The sequence below is a fragment of the Parasteatoda tepidariorum genome, chromosome 3 (genome assembly GCF_043381705.1).
Source record: "Parasteatoda tepidariorum isolate YZ-2023 chromosome 3, CAS_Ptep_4.0, whole genome shotgun sequence".
Lineage (NCBI taxonomy): Eukaryota > Metazoa > Arthropoda > Arachnida > Araneae > Theridiidae > Parasteatoda > Parasteatoda tepidariorum.
Window position 1 is genome coordinate 27710039 of NC_092206.1, and position 20475 is coordinate 27730513.

The 20475-nt window shown below is 30.1% G+C and overlaps 2 protein-coding genes across 12 annotated transcripts in view; one reads left to right on the plus strand and one right to left on the minus strand.

Moving 5' to 3' along the window:
- LOC107450119 (nuclear pore membrane glycoprotein 210) overlaps nt 1–12977 on the minus strand; it is a 59433-nt gene extending 46456 nt beyond the window's left edge. The window contains exons 1-6 of the mRNA XM_043041779.2: nt 12715–12977; nt 7605–7747; nt 5075–5206; nt 4241–4328; nt 3051–3201; nt 1440–1569 (exon numbers count right to left, since the gene is read on the minus strand). Of these exons, the coding sequence (XP_042897713.1) occupies nt 1440–1569; nt 3051–3201; nt 4241–4328; nt 5075–5206; nt 7605–7747; nt 12715–12932 (862 nt within the window). The 5' untranslated portion in view covers nt 12933–12977. The remainder of the gene's footprint in view (nt 1–1439; nt 1570–3050; nt 3202–4240; nt 4329–5074; nt 5207–7604; nt 7748–12714) is intronic.
- Nucleotides 12978–18902: 5925 nt separating this feature from the next.
- Nucleotides 18903–20475, plus strand: part of LOC107450118 (TATA element modulatory factor) — a 35533-nt gene continuing 33960 nt past the window's right edge. For 7 of the 11 annotated variants that reach the window (XM_071178426.1, XM_043041777.2, XM_071178427.1 and 4 more), the window contains exon 1: nt 18918–19054. The gene's annotated coding sequence lies outside the window, so the exon portion shown is untranslated. Of the gene's footprint in view, nt 19055–19337; nt 19474–20475 lie in introns of those variants that run through there. The other 4 variants (XM_071178429.1, XM_071178430.1, XM_043041776.2 and 1 more) reach the window with 2 other exon arrangements.

Here is a 20475-nt window from a genome sequence, read left to right on the forward strand (position 1 = left end):
ACACTAATAAAATCAGTCAATCAGTCACTTTAAAAATTAACTCCAGAAGCACAGAAACTCAACATTTAAATATCTGAAGTCATAATCAATTTCAAATTGTGTAACACAAAAAACAATGCTCAATTTCTAAGTAAATTTTAAAAATGGGGTTCAATAAATATGTAAAAAAATATATATACAGTAGGGAACCGATTATCCGGAACGATCGGGACCATCGCTATTCCGGATAACTGATTTTTCCGGTTTTCTGAATCGCTACAAAAAGCCATTTTTTTAATTGTTAAACCCAACTAAAAAAAAAAATTTGGAAATAATCTTAAAAAGAAGAAAAAAAGATGAAGTAATACACTAATGATTATTTCCAAAATGATGGTAAGGTAAACATCTTTCAAAAAAGAAAGAAAAATCCTAAAATCTTATGAGAAAAAAAAAATATTTTTTTAAAAAAATGGCGGGAAAATTAATCGAATTTCGTTCCGGTTTTTTGATTTCCGGATAACGGATTCTATACTGTATATATATAAATATAGTTGTAACAGGTGTTGTCATTCTAGCTGTGTGTTTAATAGTTGATTATGTTGGTAGATGAATAATTTATGAAAAATCATGATAAAATTTCATATAGAAATATTTAATATGTTAAATTAATAATTCCAATGTAAATTCAGTTTACAAACTTTGCAGTACATTTCGAGACTCTTTTTGATAACCAGCACAAACTGTAGTGGATCCTTAAAATAGTATTCACTCCTTAGTGTATGCATATTGCATATTCGTTAAGTTTAATTTTAAAACTGTTTCTTTTTTAACAATAAGTCAGTTATTTTTAAAATCATATTACTTTCAAAATTAAACGTACAGAACAAAAGTGAATTGTTAAACTTTGTGTACTGTAATTGTACATTTGTTGTTAAAAAATTAAATATAGATTTCGAAATTTAGAAATCACTCACATAATTTTTTTTAATCTTATGCCTTATCTAGGCCAATCAGACATGCACTTTCTTACTGTCCAATTACAAATGCAAAAGACCAAAAAGAGAAAAAGCCCAGTGCCAATCTTTTAATTTAGAGCACAGAAAGAGATATGCTGTAGGAGGTAATCAATCTGGAGGCTTGTCAACAATAAAAGGTAGCCAACAGCTATCTTCCTGGATAAATTAGGAGATATTTTGTTTTATTTTATCGAAGACACAACCAACTTTCTAAAGCAGCTATATTAATTACTATAATGAAGTTCTTTTTTTCTTTTTTTTTTTGTCTTTATTAATGCTTTACATCTTTTTATGGGAAGGTGAAAGAGATGCAAGGGCAAACACATTTGGCTAGTCTTCCTTATTACCAAAAATCCCAACATATATTTTAAGTGTAACAACCAACCTAGCAAAAACATATAATTAAAAAAACACACACATAAACACAATTACATGAATACTTACGGAATGCTTTTCCTTGCTTTATTAACTCCAGTTGGTACTCAACTTTACTTCCTGGTAATAAATAAATGTGTGATGGTTTCAAATTAAGATTAGCAACAACAACCAGGCTAACATCATATGGTGGAACATGCTGCAGAAAAAAGAAAAAAAAAGCTTTATTTAAATTTTATTTCATAACTTAGTAAACTCATTAAGCAGATTATAGGTTTGTTTTTCTTTTTTTAAATATATACACAAAAATTTAACTTATTCGACACAATCAAATTTATAATTAGTAAACTCATTCAGCAGATTATAGGATTTTTTTTAAATATATAAAAACCTAACTTATTTGTTACAACCAAATTCATTTACATAAATAGATTTCTTTTTAAAAAAAAAACTACAAGAATTTCAGTTTACAATAAGTAAAATTTTATAATTTCTTGTATTTAATTTTCCCTTTATTGTCAGTTTTCATTCTAAAATATCGACAAGAATTATGTCATTTCAAAAGTATGGCAGTTTATTTCAAATTAATCCCTTGACATACCATTTCTTGATATAGAAATGATCTTTGATTGCACTGTAAACAACAACTCGCAACGGAATGTTGATAGAGATGCCAACTGTTTCGGACAAACCAAAATAATTTAAAAAACGGCAAATAACTACAAACTAAATTTTGCACATATTTGACTATTTTTGATTCATTTTTAAAAGGTATAGCAGGACATAACTTCTATAAAGTGGCAAATTATATAAGCCTACGAATTGTTTAGAAATAGTGTTGGATAAAAATCTACTAAATTGAATTTATTAAACCAAGAATCACAATTGATAAACTCCCACTTTAAAATATTTATTTGCTGTCTGGAGCAAGTTGACATCTCTGTGTTGAAGACATCTGAGACACGTCAATTATTGTTTTGACTTAAGAAACAAATGACGTCTCCCAAACATCTTCGTATGTCAAAGGGTTAAGTACTAATGTAATTTTGGTAATTGAAAATTATTAACATTGTAATATATTTACAATAAATTTCTACGAATACAAAAAGTGAAACAAATTTTGAATAATTTGATTTGAACAAGCATGTCACAGCAGTCTTGGGAGAAAAAACTGAATATTGGATAATAACACATAATTTTAAAAAAAAAAAATTACAAATTACAAATTAAGCTATAATAAAATCAAAAATATTTGTTTGTAAATATATTAAGTAGTTGCTCTTTTAAGTAATATGACTTTTAGGTTGTTTCAAAATGTCATTACTTTTTGAATTCTCAATTGAAATCAACAAAGAGAATTTGAAGATTTAATATTCTGTTAATAAAATTGTCATTTGATTAACACTATCTTTTAATCAGAACTTAACACTGTCAATACAAGTATTTCACGAATTTCACATGCAACTAAATGTTGAATAAATATTTGTGAAAAAAATCCTAGTTTAACATTTTACTGTGGTTTAATGAATAGTAATTCGTCTGCTTAAATATCTGCCTAAAATTACAAAATTTATTGAATCAAGTACTGAATTAAATATATATAGTTCTGAACTGAAAACAGATAGTAAAAAGAGCATTTTAGGCATAAAATTAAAACTTTTTAAAATCATATAAGCATACCTTATAAGCCATATCAAGTGGCTTAACTGTAACTTTAGCTGAACCAGTTTTAGCTCCTTCCATTAAGACCATAGATCCATGCAAATTTTGTTTTTCCCAATAATCAATTGTTGGAGGAGTTTTATAAACTGAATCTGCAAACTTCAGAAACCTATACAATCAACAAACATAATTATAAGCATTATAACAACTTCTAATTTACTAGATAAATTTAATGTTATTTTGGAGATGCTATAAGTTTAAAGAAGCAGAAAAACATTGGCATACAAGTTGTGATAATTTTTATCTATTTATAGAACAGTTAGATGCCTTTTGTTTTTTGTAAAACATTAAGGAAAGTATGAAGTGGATCAAAATATTAGTTTAAGGGCTATATAATATTGTATTTTATAATAAATGTAAATATTAAAGTACCAGGAGTGTCCAAAATTACTTTTATACCAGGTCAAGTTTTCAAGAGAATCTAAATTTGCAATAAAAATGGCAAAGTTGGCATGCACAGTGAGTGAAGATGAGAGGTTGCGTTTGGTATTATTGATTAGTTTTAAAGAAAATTTGAACACATCAATTTTTAATATGTGGATCTTATGACTATTTAATATAATTTGCATCACATTTTAATTTTCGTCAATTATAACACCATCTATAAACCGTAATGTTTGAACCTACAAGATGATTTTGATTCTTTTCATTGAAGAACCCAAATGGGCAACAAAAAATAAAGGTTCTTGGTACATGTCCTAGAATTTGAAGTTGACCCCCACATTCTAAAAGTGAGTTTAAATGTAATTATTCTTCAAGATACTTGACCATTTCCTTACTTTTTGAACACTCTATAAAAACAAAGTGAAAATTTGTTGTTAAATATAAGATCCTAACAAGAAACTACTATGCAAGCAAAATTTGTTAAAGTATACCTTTACCGAAATAAAGTTGAAAAAAAGAAAAAACATCTTTTTTATAAATCACTAAAATAATTGATTTAAGTTATTTTTTAAATATAGTTACAGAAAAAATATCATCATTCTATAGGAGAACTATTGCAAAATTTATCTCACAAATATGCAATGAATCTTCATGTTGTTTTTTTGTAAATCCTTTTAAGCATAATAATGAATAATTTAAATATTCATTTCAAAATAAAGAAAATCTTATTTAATATAAATTTACATAGATAAAATAATAATAACCTTAGGACACCATAAGCATCATTTTCAAGAGAATCACTCTCTAGAGACCACTGAAAAGCTACACCAGCTAGACTTGAAAAAGTATCACCTAAAAAATACAGTCATAGTAATATAAATACAATCACTATGTTTCACATCTAATTGTTTTGTAATATATACACATGAATGAACAAAATGTATGAAAATTTAGGAACCAGAGCATTATGGAATAGAGAGAAGCGTTTGTATTTGCCCAATAGTTCAGTAAAATGTTGGCAAAAAAATAGTGTGTATACTTTAATAGGTGCATACAGAATAACAAACAGGACTCTATATATTGGAAGAGTTACTGAAAACGATTCACACTAAAGATGCCAGACTGTATAATAAAAAAATCCTTGCATCTTTATCAAATTTTGATTAATAATCAACCCTTTAAGCTTTATTTCTATATTTTTAGGAACATAAGTTGCAGGTTTTCTTGACTCCAAAAGCTTGTTTCTCCTATATCATTATATGCAGGGGTGCCACTCTAAAAAAAAACTTCAGTTCCATTTTAAGCAGCGGCTCAGTATTTAAAAGGTGCAAACAAAAGAATATCAGCAAAAAAAATAGAAAATAACTTAGTTTTATTGTTTTATAAGAAATAGATTTTCTATGTGTCAAATAAAAGGTATTCACATAACATTTGAAAATATTGGGGGGTGAAAGTTTCTTTTTTTTTTAAAAAAAATAACATTTTATGTGCATAAAGACAAAAGTTAAAATTTTAACAAATCATGAGGGGAAAAAAAAAACATTATTTGAATAATGATGATTATAGAGAAAGTATTAATTGATAATAAAAAAAATTACTTTGATCATTTTTTGCTACAACTTCAAAAGCTTCTGGGGCATCTTCCAAAAAGAGAACTCTAGTTGTTGTAACTATTTCAATAGAATGTATAGCATCGATCACTACATCACATCGAAGAAGTTGCCCAGACTCTAAAACGATAAACAAAAAAATTGAATCATTAATATATTTACATTCAAATAATTTTTCAATTTTAAAAATGAGCATTTTCCATGATATATATCTTTTATATGCTTTCATACCTTTTGAGTTTAAAATGTGTCAGAAATTTAAATGCCTTGTCGTTTTTTAAAATAACTGATAACAATTTTTTTACTTTTTTTAAATAACTGTTATCAATTAATTTAATGAAACTCTGCACAACTAGATAAAGCACTGATTTTCAGATAATAAAATTTTTCACAACCATGGCCTTACATTTTTAATTACACCACTTTTTTGCTCTGCTCAATGTTTTTAATAAAACAGAACCAGGACTTTTATAGAATTTGATAAGATTTTTCCAATTTGTAGCTTTTTTTTAAGTACTTAAAAATCTTATCAGAACTTTCTGCAATTATCAACTTCAGGGCTATTTCTATATAGTTATCTCTTTGCACCAACCAAGCGCAATGACCTATTTTTGTAAAGTAATTTTCGGAAGAAATTCCACACTATTGTGCGTGCAGCATTTGGGAAAACATATCTAAAATCTTCAATTATCACTGCTCGCACGGCCTTATATGTCCTATTCATGGGTGACACTCTAAAAAGATTTCAAGACTGAACTTGTTTTTTGACCAACTATCAGGGCCTAGTGTTATTTTGCAGAACTTTTCAGAAATTTATAGTTCATTTTCCATGAGAATAGCTCTCATATTATATGAATGGCTTGGATTATTTTTCTCTTTAAAAAAAGATGTTTTTTTTTTCCTAATTTTATCAGTTTATTTTGAACAGCAAAAAAAAAAAGTTTTTACACCAATTGCTGAGTTAAACCACCAACTTTTTTCTTGGAACCATTTAAGTATCATCAATGTTTGGCTCTAGTGCCATAAAATTCATTTTTTAAAAAAATAATCTTAAGTCAACTTTATCCAACATCTCAAAATATCGGAAAAAATCACAAACTGACAGGAATTCAGCAATACAAATATTGTTTACCCAAGCAGATGTTGAAGTACAGTCAATCCAATTCTCTTATTTTAGTGTGACATCATTTGCAATAATTATGAAAAATAACAATATTTTCCTTAAAAAGATTAATTTTTTAAAATTTATTCTACACTGCATTTTTAAAAGCAAAATTTTGTTTATTTTGAAAACTTGTAAAAATAAAGTCGGAATTGAAGTTGGCTGCAGTTAAAAGGATAGGAATGGAAGCAAAACACAAACATGTGGCGCTAGTGGCATTATCAATAAGAATGGCAAGAAATTTTTTTCTCTTCTTAACCAACGTGCTTTGCCTACCCATCCACTGTTAAGAAATAATTTCTCAAAAGGATGGAAGCAAAACACAATGCGCCCATCATGTGGCTCTGATGAACTGAACAATTTCTTTATGTTCTTTTTCGCATTGAAAATCATGCTTCACTTACTCGTCAACTTCCAAAACCAATCTCTTGCAGATGTGAGTTTGAATTTCCATTCGAGCTTTGCGTCTTTTACTTATTGCATGAATTTTCTTTTTTATTTCATGAGATTGTTTTAATCTGGGACACAGTTTTTCTGATTACCCAGAAGACCAACATTTTACAAGGTTCCACTTAATATCAGAAAAAAAATACCTGAATTTTCCAGGTATTTCAGGAAAACTTTTTATTTCTAATGTTAAATAGTAGATTTTGTGTGTAAAAAACCATTATTGAATGAAGATGGATACATGGAAGAATTTAACTAAAATGTGCAATTTTTACAGCAAATAATAGTTATAAATACTATAATAATTTAAATTCAACATCAACAGATTACTGTTACTGACAATTCTAAGATTGGTTATTTTCTAGGTATGATCTAGGAATTTTCTAGGTTTTTGTAAAAAAAATTCAACTTTTCCAGACTATTCCCTGCTTTTTTGAGTCAAAATAAAATTTCCTGACAATTCCAGGTTTTCAATAAAAAAATATTAGTTAAAAATTAGAAAATGTCTTTCTTCTGCTGAGCAATTTGATACTGATCCACTATGTTAGAAAATTTTTCGAAAACATTTATTTGATAAAAGCAATTTTTTGACTACAATTTTAGCCGCCAGATAGGTCAAATGGGTGGATACGACTGACATGACAAAAATTTTACTTTTTAACACAATTAGGCTGTGGCATGGAAATTACTGTGTTTGCAATAACCTTAAAATATATATATATAGTGGTTTGCATAAAGGCAGTAATATTTATAATTATTTGCGAGTTTTAACCTTTCTGTCTGCAGTTTTTATTCGCAGTCTGTCTGATTCTGTGATGTCTTTTTTTTTTAAGTTTAATGAAGTGAATTGATTAATTGAACAATTTGAATGATTAAAATATTTCTTCAATTTTAACTATGACCACTTACTTTCATCTTCAGCCAATATAATAGCATTATCTCTATCTGAATACCGAGAAACTGCAGAAACTAATGCTGTTGTTGAACAAGAAAAAGGTTCTCCTTCTTTATGGACTGGAGTTACTGACACTAAATCATACCTACTTGAACTCCTAAAAACAAAGAAAATTTATAATTTATTTATGTTTACAGTCTCCAGATAACATAAAAAACATATCACAAAGAAAAACTGTTAGTTACAGCATAAAAAGTGACATGATAGACACCACTCTACAAAAACTATGAAACTGCACAATTTTTAATGAATTTGTTAAATGCACACTATAGTGGGTGAAACCTTCATTAAAATACTTTTTCATTACTTAATATTAATTAAAGTATGCTTTAGATAGAGGGATACACTATTAATGTAAACTTTATTAATTATAATAAAATTACAAATATCAATAATTATTTATCCTTTCATTATCCTTTCATTAGCACTTTCAAACTTTAATTTTTTTCATCTTAATCGACTTCTATTTTTACAAAAAGACAGTCTAAGGATTTCATTAAAATTTTAAATTGGGTTAAGAGTCTTTTAATGAAACCTCTTAATATTTAAAAAAGAAAAAAAAAGATTTCAATAATTTTGAAAACAGTCAAACATTGAAAAAAAAAAAATACTTTGGGAATGATCTCCTCAGTAGGTTAAGTTGGTAAAAATAAAATTTTTAAAAAAAAAACGGAATGAATTTTTATTTGAATTATAACATTTTTGTTAACATATACAGTGTTTTCACTATAGAGCGAGAACGCGAGAATCTTTCATATTTTTTTCTTTTCTCGCATTAAAAAATTATTACCGCGAGAAATTCGCTCATTCTATAAGCCAATTTCAAAATTCGCAAATTTCTCGCATTTTGGAAAAAGTTTCGAATTACGCCATTTAGAATAAAATCCGTTTCACTTTTCTTCCTGGATCTTTCATTATTTTCAACATCTGCCCCACCCTATTTACCAGTATTGTTCAGAACCTTTAAGAACAACAGAACACCATCTCTCCGAACCACGGAACCTCTTTCAGAACGCATTTCTCTGCAACCACGTGTTTACCGAAAGTAAGGTTTCTTCATGCAAGACGTTCAAATTTTTTGCGCATTAATGTAAGGTGGACAAATACCTTGTAAAGGCAATACCTTCTACTCCGAAATGGACAAATGAAAATGAAACAAATATGGGTAGAAACGATCAAAACAAAACAAAAACGCATTTGAGCAACCTAATGAGAATAGCTGATGAAAAAGTAGATGTAGAACATTTTCCATATGATGTGCAGCAAAAATATTCAATGCTTTAAAAATTAGAAGGTGTTAAAAATGTATTTTTTCCAAGTTTCTTGGTGTGTGCATGTTTTTTTTCTTTTTTTTTTTTTTAATTTTTAGAAATCTTACGTAATTTTTTGAAATCTCACCCTGTTTTTGAGGAAGAGTGAGAAATTCTCACCCATTTTTCTTCTGTGATGAAAACACTGATATATCAATCTATTCTCTGACAAAATATATTGATAATGCTTAATATTACTCAAAAATAGGATTAATATAATTAATGTTTATAATATAAATGGTTCAGATAAAATTATTATTTAAATATTATTAATATTGATAAAGAAAATAGTTATCTTTCAGGCTAATCATAAATTTGTAAAAGCAAAGATCCAATTTGTCAGTCAATCAGACAGATATGAAATATGAAATAATAAATTAATTTCGATCAGAGAACATTAATCTAAATTACTCTCAGCGGAATTTCAATGAAATTTTCTTAATTTCTGTAAGTGCATTGCAGATTTAATAAGGTTTATTTTGCTTATATTTAAATTAACACAAAACTAAAGGGATTTAAGAGAAAGATAATCATTTACCAGCAAATTATTCTACATACATCAAAAAATAATACTCTCACTACTTTTCTATATAAAACCTTAATATCAATGAAATCAAGGTTTCTAAAAAAAATTTATAAATTATATTATATAAAAAATGTTTTAGACATAAAATACTTTTATTTCTTGAAAATTAAATGATTTAAATAAAATATTCTAAAAAAAAATTTTAGTGTTTATTATCAATATTTTTTTTTAAATCAGGTGATTCAAATTCTGTGAAACGTCAACAGGTATGGCATACATAAGGTTTAATAAGACTGAAATTAGTCCTGAGGAACTCTTGTGGAAATATCAAATAAGAAATTCATATTCTTGAAATTTGTTTTTATTCAAAATGCATTTTAAAAAATTGGTTATACTTTTTAAAAAAATGTTGAAGACACTTAAAATGCAATAACAAAAGTAATGATTATAAAACATGAAATTGTGTTGATTTCATAATGAATATCTAGGATATGGTGCTTGTTGCTGAGAACACTATTCCGAACTTTTGTGAAAGGTCTAATTGTGTGAAAAATCTACTAATATTTTTATGACAAAGATAAAAGATCCAGTTTTTCAAATGGAAAATACTAAGACCATGCTTTTCAAAGAACTTTAATTTTAAAATAGGAACACCATTAAATCTGTTCCTAAATAGAAGTTTTGTGAAAGCTCTACTTTTAAGATAAAAGATGTTTTGTCGCAAAAGATTTTTTTAGATTGATATTACGAATGATTTGTTTTAACGATAATAAATTTAATGAAGAATCCATTTTAATGGGAAGATTTCCATATTGTGACTAGCGGCAGAATAATCGCCAAGTTCTACCTATATCTTCAGGACAGCGGCGAGAGAAACTAAAAAATACATCACAATCAGGGTTGGTAAGTTTTTGACATATGACGGTTTTTACCGGTTTATACCATGCTTTTTACCGTCATGTCAAAAAACCCTCTGTCAAAAACCCATAATTTTTTTTAAAACTGTATTTTTATTTGAGTTTAACTGCTTATAATTTAAAATTAATTCATGTTTGGGCAATAAAATTAGAAAAAAAGTTGTTAAAGGATATTTAAGAACAGATTCTTGCATTTTCCCAACATGATTATATCAAAACATACCATTTGAAGTAAAATATTAGGATACTAAACAAAATTTTCAACATTTCCAAGCATCATTTTGTTTGGCATATTACATTACTGAAGAATGTCAAGTCATTCTTGACTTAGAGTTTGTTAGTAGTTACAAGTTTTGAAAGTTTTGTTTAGCTTATTTCTAATATTTAAGAAATGCCAAATTTTAAATTCTTCTTTTTAGTTCTTGAATTTATTAATAGTTCCAAGCTTTTTTGTTTGTTTGTTTATTTCTAACAATTAAGAAGTGCAAAATTTTGAATCCTTTGCAAATCAAGCTATAATGATAAAAGTAAGTATCACTATTTTCAATAAGTATATTACAATATTTCTGTATGAATGTATATCCTTCTATAAGAATACATGTATATAGTTGCAAAATCAACAGCAATCATTTACAACATTCATTTATAAAGACAATTATGTGAAAATAATATATTGTCCGCTATATGCCATAAATGAAAGAAAACAGTAGGTTTTTGACGGTTTTTACCACTGTCATGTCAAAAACCAGTTTTTGACGGCAAAAACCCAACCCTGATCACACTACTCGTTTTTCTACTCGTGGCCACCTTCATGCAAACGCCTACATGATGACAGATCACAATACTACATGACAGATACCATACAGAAACCCCCGAGGCATAATTACAGCGAAATTGTCACAGAATGTTACAGAGTTCTTGCAGAAAGATTTTTCTTTTGAAGAGTAAAAAATTTTAATTTTCTTTTCCACAGAAATTTACACATAAAACTTGAATCGTGTGTTTAGATGATCACTTTTTGGCACGCTCAATTTATGCCGATAGTATCGTAATTTGATGTAATGTTTGGATTGTATTTTTGGCAGTTATTGATTTTCACATGGTTTTTAAATAGCCCGATATATATCAAACGATGTGGAAAATTCAAATTGTGCATTTGAGGATTTACTTTTTAATGCAATGAATCTACTGACTTTTTGGACTGTTATTGCAATGGATTACTCCATAGTTCTTAAATCTGATATTTTTTATACGATATAATTTATTACATACTCTAATCTTAAAACGAAACTCGCATTTGAGTAACCCATTTTTTGAAAAGCCTGATTTGCTTGAATTCGTCGATCTTTTTTTTTTACTACTATGGATTTCATGATTTTTAACTACTTTTTCTATCGTGATGATTATTTACAAAATTCAAAGAAGGAAATAATAAGTGTGCTTTTCCCCCACCAAATGCAAGAATACCACCCATAATATTAGAATAAAAAATATTAAATGTTTAAACAAATTATACATCATTTATTTTGTAAACACAACACTTTTGTTATTTTAAAATAGTACCATATATGTTTATTATTATTAAAAGTATCTTGCAGAAAGACATTAGTGCTAGAGAGTTTTGTCGCAGATAGCTCGTAAAAATTCTGCCACAGGTACAGAAATATCCCCAAATTAATAATAAATCATATTAGAAAAGGTACGTTTTAACAGATCCAAATTTTTACTAAAATGACCCTCGTATTCTAGAATACCATTCATGATGGCACACATTTTAATTTAAATTAAATGGTACTCTGCATTATATTATTGCCAACAATTTGGATTGCTATTCCCCCTTTTAATAATATATTCTGTTTGAAAATACAATATCTTATTGGTTAACGATCATCTGCTGTTTTTCCATTAGTTTAACACACGTAATCTGAATTAGAATATAAATATAATCGCAAAATTTTTGAAGAAAATATTGCATAAAAGCAAATATTCTAATACAGATTAGGTGTTAATATTCTATTATGTGCAATTTTACTAGTCTTCAGAAAAATTGAGTGTTAATTCCATGTAAAAAAGGAAAATTTTAACTATTTCTCTCTTTATTAATAAGTAAACGAATAAACGCATAGATGATATAATCTTTTTAGGACATTTTTAGTCTTCAACTATATACAATATTTTTAATTGTAATATACAGATACATTCTAGCTTTGAAGTATGAATCTGCGTACAAAAAGAAATTGCGTCTGCGTTATTACTCAGTCGTTTGACACTTATCTACTATAAATAGTAATTGAAAATAGAAGGAAACTACCATTTATAACAGCCTCCTTCTTTTACTTCTAAGGAGTAGTTTGTTGGGACACCTGTATTATATGGTAATAGTATTCGCGGAACTGATAGTTTAGCAGTTTCACCACTAATTAAACACGATAAAAATAAGAATAATAGCTTAAGCATGATTTGCTTCGACACCGGTACAACATCAAAATTTACCGCCATCAAAACAACTGAACAGCACGATGTTTTCATTGAGTTAGCGGTTACGATGAAAACACTCCTGCTGAGAGTCACAGAGCTATTAGCCAAATTTTTCTAAAAAAATTTTTTTTTCCTTTTTTTTGGGCTGTTGCTTGGCTGACCGCCTTTTTAATNTTTTTGATCATATTAGTTTTATTTATAAAAATAAGATTGATTTTAAGATTTGAGACAAATAATTTTAAATTATTAGCTTAATACTGAGGACTTTGCTTAGCAACAGCTATAATAATTAAATGCATAAATCTTATTGGCTGATTTTTATAATCATTGGTTTCAAAACAGATCACCGAAGTCAAGCATCACTGGCTGCGGTCAGTGTGCGGGTGGGTGACCGCTTGGATCAGTCTGCATAGGGGCCGAGGGTGTGTGGTATGGATCCTCATTGAACTGCTTTAAGATAAAGTGCTCGCCTTAGCGAGGGGTTACTAAAGCGGAGAAGCCACCCCCTCTTCAGGGAATCGAAATTGTGATGTCATGTCTACGGATCATCCTCAGAAATATTTCCCAGACCATTGCCGATAGCCTATTGTGCAACTGTAGCAACATAACCGGGTGCAAGAACACGTGAGAGAAAAGACTTAGTATAGATTAAAAAAAATAAGCTTAAAACCTTATCAAAACCTAAGAATCTCCATTTTCTATAGGGTTNAGACAGTGATTTTTTTTTTATCATATTAGTTTTATTTATAAAAATAAGATTGATTTTAAGATTTGAGACAAATAATTTTAAATTATTAGCTTAATACTGAGGACTTTACTTAGCAGCAGCTATAATAATTAAATGCATAAATCTTATTGGCTGATTTTTATAATCATTGGGTTCAAAGCAGATCACCGAAGTCAAGCATCACTGGCTGCGGTTAGTGTGCGGGAGGGTGACCACTTGGATCAGTCTGCATAGTGGCCGAGGGTGTGTGGTATGGATCCTCATTGAACTGCTTTAAGGTAAAGTGCTCGCCTTAGCGAGGGGTTACTAAGGCGGAGAAGCCATCCCCTCTTCAGGGAATCGAAATTGTGATGTCATGTCTACGGATCATCCTCAGAAATATTTCCCAGACCATTGCCGATAGCCTATTGTGCAACTGTAGCAACATAACCGGGTGCAAGAACACGTGAGAGAAGAGACTTAGCATAGATTATAAAAATTAAGCTTAAAACCTTATCAAAACCTAAAAATCTCCATTTTCTATAGGGTTTGCAGACTTGCAGTTTTTAATCCAACCCAGAAGACAAAGGAACTCTCTAAATAAACATTGAGACAAACTATCCTTCGTGGAGGTTTTTTACGGAGCTAATCAGTAATTCCGTTACATGAAGAAGAGAACCGCACAAGTCTTCCATAGTTCGCCTAACAACATTAGGATTCTAACCCAAGACCCGTCTGCCACTGAAGATACTTTAGGCAGCACTGATGTCAGCGTGATCTGAGAGCAGGATTCGTATCATCCAGCAATTTCTGGGATTCGAACTTGCTTCACTTCATTAGGAGGCAAGTGTTCTCCTAATGAGTTCAGGGGGTAGAGCATTCGCCTTCCAATGAGGTGAACCGGGTTCGAATCCCGGCTATGGCTGGGTCGATATGAATCCTCATCCGGCTTGCACTGACCACAGTGCTGACGTGAAATATCCTCAGTGGTAGACGGAGCTTGGGTTTGAGTCCCTTTTTCGTAAGGCTAACCGTGGAAGGATCTCGTGGTCTTCCTCTCGATGTAGCGCAAATGCTGATTAGTTCCATCAAAAAGTCCTCCGCGAAGGCCAATTTCTCCCAATAATCCAGAAGTTCCCTTGTCTTCTGGATCGGGTTCAAAATTACAAGGCTACGAAGTTGAAGTCGTAAACCCAAAAACTGGGTCGACTGTTCAACGACGGTTATAAAATATAAAATGAAATCCACTTAACCCGGGGCCGGGATAGCCTAGTTGGTAGGGCACTGGACCCATGTCCAAGAGTTTGTGGGTTCAATTCCCGCCGACCGAAGACTCCCAATATAGTAAATGGTGACTGATGCACGTTAAATCTGTCGAGTTGCTAAGTCCTCCATGTTCCCAAAACAGATCAATACTTCTGGGGGTTCTGATCCAGAAGTTTCCTTGTCTTCTGGATTGGTTCAAAATTACAAGGCTACGGAGTTGAACATTAGTAGTCGTAAACCCAAAATTGGGTCAGCTGTTCAAGGACGGATATGAAATAAAATGAAATCCACCATACCCATAGCCGCGATGGCTGAGGGTATAGAGCGTTCGTCTTCCGATGAGGTGAACCGGGTTCGAATCCCAGTTAATAGGGGATCCGCATCCGGCTTGCACCCACCACAGTGATGGCATAACCACATGATCAGTGGCAGACGGATCATGGGCTAGAGTCCCTCTGCCATCAGGTTTACCGAGGGAGGTTCTCGTGGTCAACCTCTCTATGTAACGCAAATGCGAGTTAGTTCCATCAAAAAGTTCCCCATGAAGGCAGATTTATCCCAATACTTGATCCAGGAGTTCCCTTGTCTTCTGGATTGTGTTCAAAGTTACAAGGCTTCGGTGGTGAATATTAGTAGTCGTAAATATAACAATTGGGTTGACTGTTTAACGACGGTTATAAAATTATAAAATAAAATCCACTTAATCCATCACGCCTTTCATACGAATGGTTTAAACAAAAATACAAATTTTAAGCCCTAAAGCACTTTTACGGACTTTTAGCTTCGCACGTGGTCACGATTAACAGCATTTTTTTTTTAAATCGAGAGTAATTAGTATTTTAGGGACAAATGGGAGTGGTGAAAATTGTGCGCAAGCATTTGATTCATTTTATAAAAATTGGAATAATAATAAATAAATTAATAAAATATTAGCTAAGAAAAGCGTTCCAATCTATGCCGTCGAAGACAATTCAATTAATGTAGTGTGAATAAACTGTTTCGATGTAAAAGTTCTCTATATGAAATTGGGTCGAATTATTAAACAACACTAATGTTAATAGCAGCATACACACAAAGAAAAATAAATCAATCAATAAAAAGATTAATAAATAAATAAATTTCGAAACAATAATTTTAAATTTTGTAAATCTGCCATAATTAAATTATTTGAAACTAGGGGCTTTGCTGACCAGTCCTCACATTTGCTGCAATAATTTATTTTTTCTTTTTTGACCATAGACAGTTTGATACATCTACATTTAAAGGTATTCAATTGAAGGATCCCGAACGTGTTATTGCATTAACATGGATTTGGTTTCACAAATTTTGTTTCCACTTTCATAGGGATAAAGTTTACAATTTATCATTTTGCTCAGTTGCCATGGAATCTTCACTTGCACCATTTTTTTTTCTTTCTAAATTCCTATTTAATTTTGAGTTATTATAAAGATCCCTTTAATGTTTCTCGGCAAAAAGATAATTTAATATTTATAGCGAAAGTTGATTTCTTATACACTTTAAAAAATTTTAATCATTATTTTCAATTGCATACATTATCTGAACATATTTTTACGCAAAGTTTAAAGTTAATTAAATTTTAATAATGTATATATATAATAATATATATAAGTGGTAGACATACTATATATTATAATTGAAATCAAATACATAATAATAGAAGAGAATATCAAAAAAGGACAATGAATAAATTTTACAGGTAAATACTGCTTAGTTAGGAATATAGAAATATTTCACGGTTAAACAATACCTTTACAACTTGTATTAATTTAATGTAAATGAAAACCAAAGAAATTTGGAGCTTTATCTAAGAGAATTGGATAATGAGATTTTCGACTTAAGTATGCTCCGACGACAGCAGCGAAACATTTAACGTGTATATATATTGCGAGGGGAAGTTGTCATGGACCGTGTCAACCTTCATCTATGAAAAGGTACCCCAACAAAGAATCGAGTTAACATGTCTTATATACTAGCGAATTGAAATTGTATTTTTGTAGTGGTAGACACACTACTGTACTACCCCACCAGAATTATAGCTCTGATAGAATTCGATGAATGGATACCACTAGTTGATTCATTGCTGTTTCGTGAAAAGTCGGGAGAGCTGTACTAAGATCGATCACCGTACTTTTGAGTGCTGATCTTTATTAAGTTCATGGTCGTGGTCTCCTGTGTTGTCATTGGAAGAAGAGTGTATAGAGGGTAACATAGTGTGTGATCGAGATTGAGTAACAACAGTTCGAGGAGGTAGATGATGTCACAGTCGCAAGTAGCAAGTCAGCTTTTCAATGTGGACCATCCATCGAAGTAGCGAGTTCATGTCGAAGTGGTAGTTTCTGTCAAAGTAGGCGTGTTGCATCACGTCCGAAGGTCACCAATGTGGGGAGAGTAGATATCGACAATGTCAACCTTCATCTATGAAAAGGTACCCCATCGTAGAATCGAGTTAACATGTCTTATATACTATAGTGAATTGGAATAGTATTTTTGTAGTGGTAGACACACACTACATATATATATATATATATATATATATATGTGTGTGTGTGTGTGTGTGTGTGTGTGTGTGTGTGTGTGTGTGTGTGTGTGTGTGTGTGTGTGTGTGTGTGTGTGTGTGTGTGTGTGTGTGTGTGTGTGTGTGTGTGTGTGTGTGTGTGTGTGTGTGTGTGTGTGTGTGTGTGTGTGTGTGTGTGTGTGTGTGTGTGTGTGTGTGTGTGTGTGTGTGTGTGTGTGTGTGTGTGTGTGTGTGTGTGTGTGTGTGTGTGTGTGTGTGTGTGTGTGTGTGTGTGTGTGTGTGTGTGTGTGTGTGTGTGTGTGTGTGTGTGTGTGTGTGTGTGTGTGTGTGTGTGTGTGTGTGTGTGTGTGTGTGTGTGTGTGTGTGTGTGTGTGTGTGTGTGTGTGTGTGTGTGTGTGTGTGTGTGTGTGTGTGTGTGTGTGTGTGTGTGTGTGTGTGTGTGTGTGTGTGTGTGTGTGTGTGTGTGTGTGTGTGTGTGTGTGTGTGTGTGTGTGTGTGTGTGTGTGTGTGTGTGTGTGTGTGTGTGTGTGTGTGTGTGTGTGTGTGTGTGTGTGTGTGTGTGTGTGTGTGTGTGTGTGTGTGTGTGTGTGTGTGTGTGTGTGTGTGTGTGTGTGTGTGTGTGTGTGTGTGTGTGTGTGTGTGTGTGTGTGTGTNAACCATGCAACCGAAACATTTAGCCGTTGGAAAATTAGAATAAAAAGTTATAAATAGATTTTTGTTTTCGATTAGAGGCGACAGTGAATTAATATGTCTGCAAAATAATGAAATAAAAAGAAAGTATCCGTTACATTGATCTGGAAGAGAAGAAATAAATATTTTATGTTCGTTTAAAAAGATTAAGTTTTTGATTTATTTTAAATAATAATTCTATTAATAAAAATAAGCTTTAGTAATGAAGGATATTTTAAAAGATAGAAAATAAATATGTGTATGCCAATTCATTCTGGCATCACAATATATATATATATATAAATCCTTTCTATTCGGTGTTCGATGCGATTTGATCATTACCAAATTATACTTTATTCTATTCGGGGACTATTGCGAAATTCAACTAAACAAATCAAGAGGTGTATTTGATTAAAAAGTCTGTCTGCCAAAACAACAGCTTATAAATATTCGCGATCGCAACGCTCGAATACGACATCTGGGGAAATGATCGGTTCCATGCCTTTATCTCTACCCCTTTTCTTCTCCTAATCTCTTCAGTTGTGTAGGAATGTTCTACGATATTTTCCCCCTTCTTAATATTTTTCGTTTTCTAGTGACGCAAATATTTTTGTAAAATTTCCGAATCACTTTCTATTAAAGCTATGTTCCATGCAGTTTACAGTTCCATATAGTTCCTAGCTTGAAAGTATTTAATCCATTTGAAAATCAAGAGAGAAACTTGCGTACTTTTTTCTCCTATGACTCTCCCCTTGCTAATGGTGAAAGCATGCAAAGTATTGCCATAGGTAAAGAGTTCTGCTTTGCGCCATCTATAGCCCATTTCGTTTGCCAATATTATTTTTTAAATTTGTTAGTTGCAATTCGGCAACACATTGTCTTGTTTACATCTACAATGCTAGTTGGCAGAAGATAATCCTTCTGTAAATATTAGCTTTAAGTTATATTTTAATTTTTTATTTTACTGAAGTCGCTCGAAATTTCTATTTAATCGATGCAAGTAACTTTTAATAAATGTTTTTTTTCTTGATATATATGTTAGATTTTCTGTTGTAAAATCACATTTTTCCCTGCAATACCGAAACTAAATATTTGCTTGAAATTTATATAAAATTATGTATTTAACCGTAAATGAAATTTTCTCCCTTTTTGAATTTTCTCTAATTTTACTCAGATGCATATTCATAGGCTTTTTAAATTTTATGTTATACAATGTACTGATTTTCATGTCAAGGACAAATTTAATTATCCGTGAAAACATATTTGTTTACCTTTAGTCATACGTTCGCTGTTTAGAACGAACTTAAGAATTTTACCTCAAATTAAAGAATTGTAAAGTAAATTCAGTTATTGAAAGTCAAATATTTCTTTTGAAAGTGTTTAACTTTTACATGTCAATTGTTATATAATAATTGGTTAGTTTTATTGTGATTAATTGGTTCGATTTTCGTTACTACCCGCATTTCCTTAGTAACATTTTTTCTAACTCTCCTTATTTTATGTCTTTTAATATTGATTATTCATTTTTATATAATGATTATTTATTTTTGTATTTATAATACTTGTCATTTTGTTATATTTTATTATACCCACATAGAGATCTTTATAATATTATTGTCCACTAATTTAACCATCAAGTATATACTCTTTAAAACAAGTAAGGATCTGTTGTAATTATTTATTTATACAAATTATTTATGTATACAAATGTTTTCTTGCTTTTGCTATTTCTCTTGTGATCAAGTTTTTTTTTTATTTAAAAAAACAAATTTGGATTGATTTACTTCTGATCTTCAATATTACTATTATTATTTTTTTAGTAAATAAGATGTTGACACTTATATCATATTATTTTATAGTCTAAGAAATTAATGCAGTGTATTTATTTTTGTAATTTTCATTTTTAATTCTGCTGTTGCATTGTAATTATGAAAATTATAAATTGAACTATTTTATAACGTTTCATAACTGTCCAAAATCGAGAAAGGAAATCTTCACTTTATTTTATCAGTCCAGAAATGGACCAATTCTCAGACATCACTTTTTTTCCCCTTCTCAGCACTTAAATATTTCATTAACATTCTAATGAGATAAAGGCTTAATTAATTTTTTTCTTCAAAAATCTGTTGTATTATCTCAATTTTGATTATAAAGCGGTGTAGTTATGGAAGGGTTTTTGGAGACTAAGCTTCCTAACCTAAAAATTTTCAATACTCAAATTTTTAAAAAATATCATTTAATTTAAGTTTTTTTTTTTTTTTTAAATGGGTGATTTTTCTTTACAGAGTTAATAAATTTACTTTTAAAAGTGCTATTTTTCATGAAAGCTCTTTAATTTTGTTTTTAAAAAGGCTTTTTTTTATTATTAATTGTAAATTACTTTGTAGTTTAATCTCGATTTACATTGAAAAAGTATG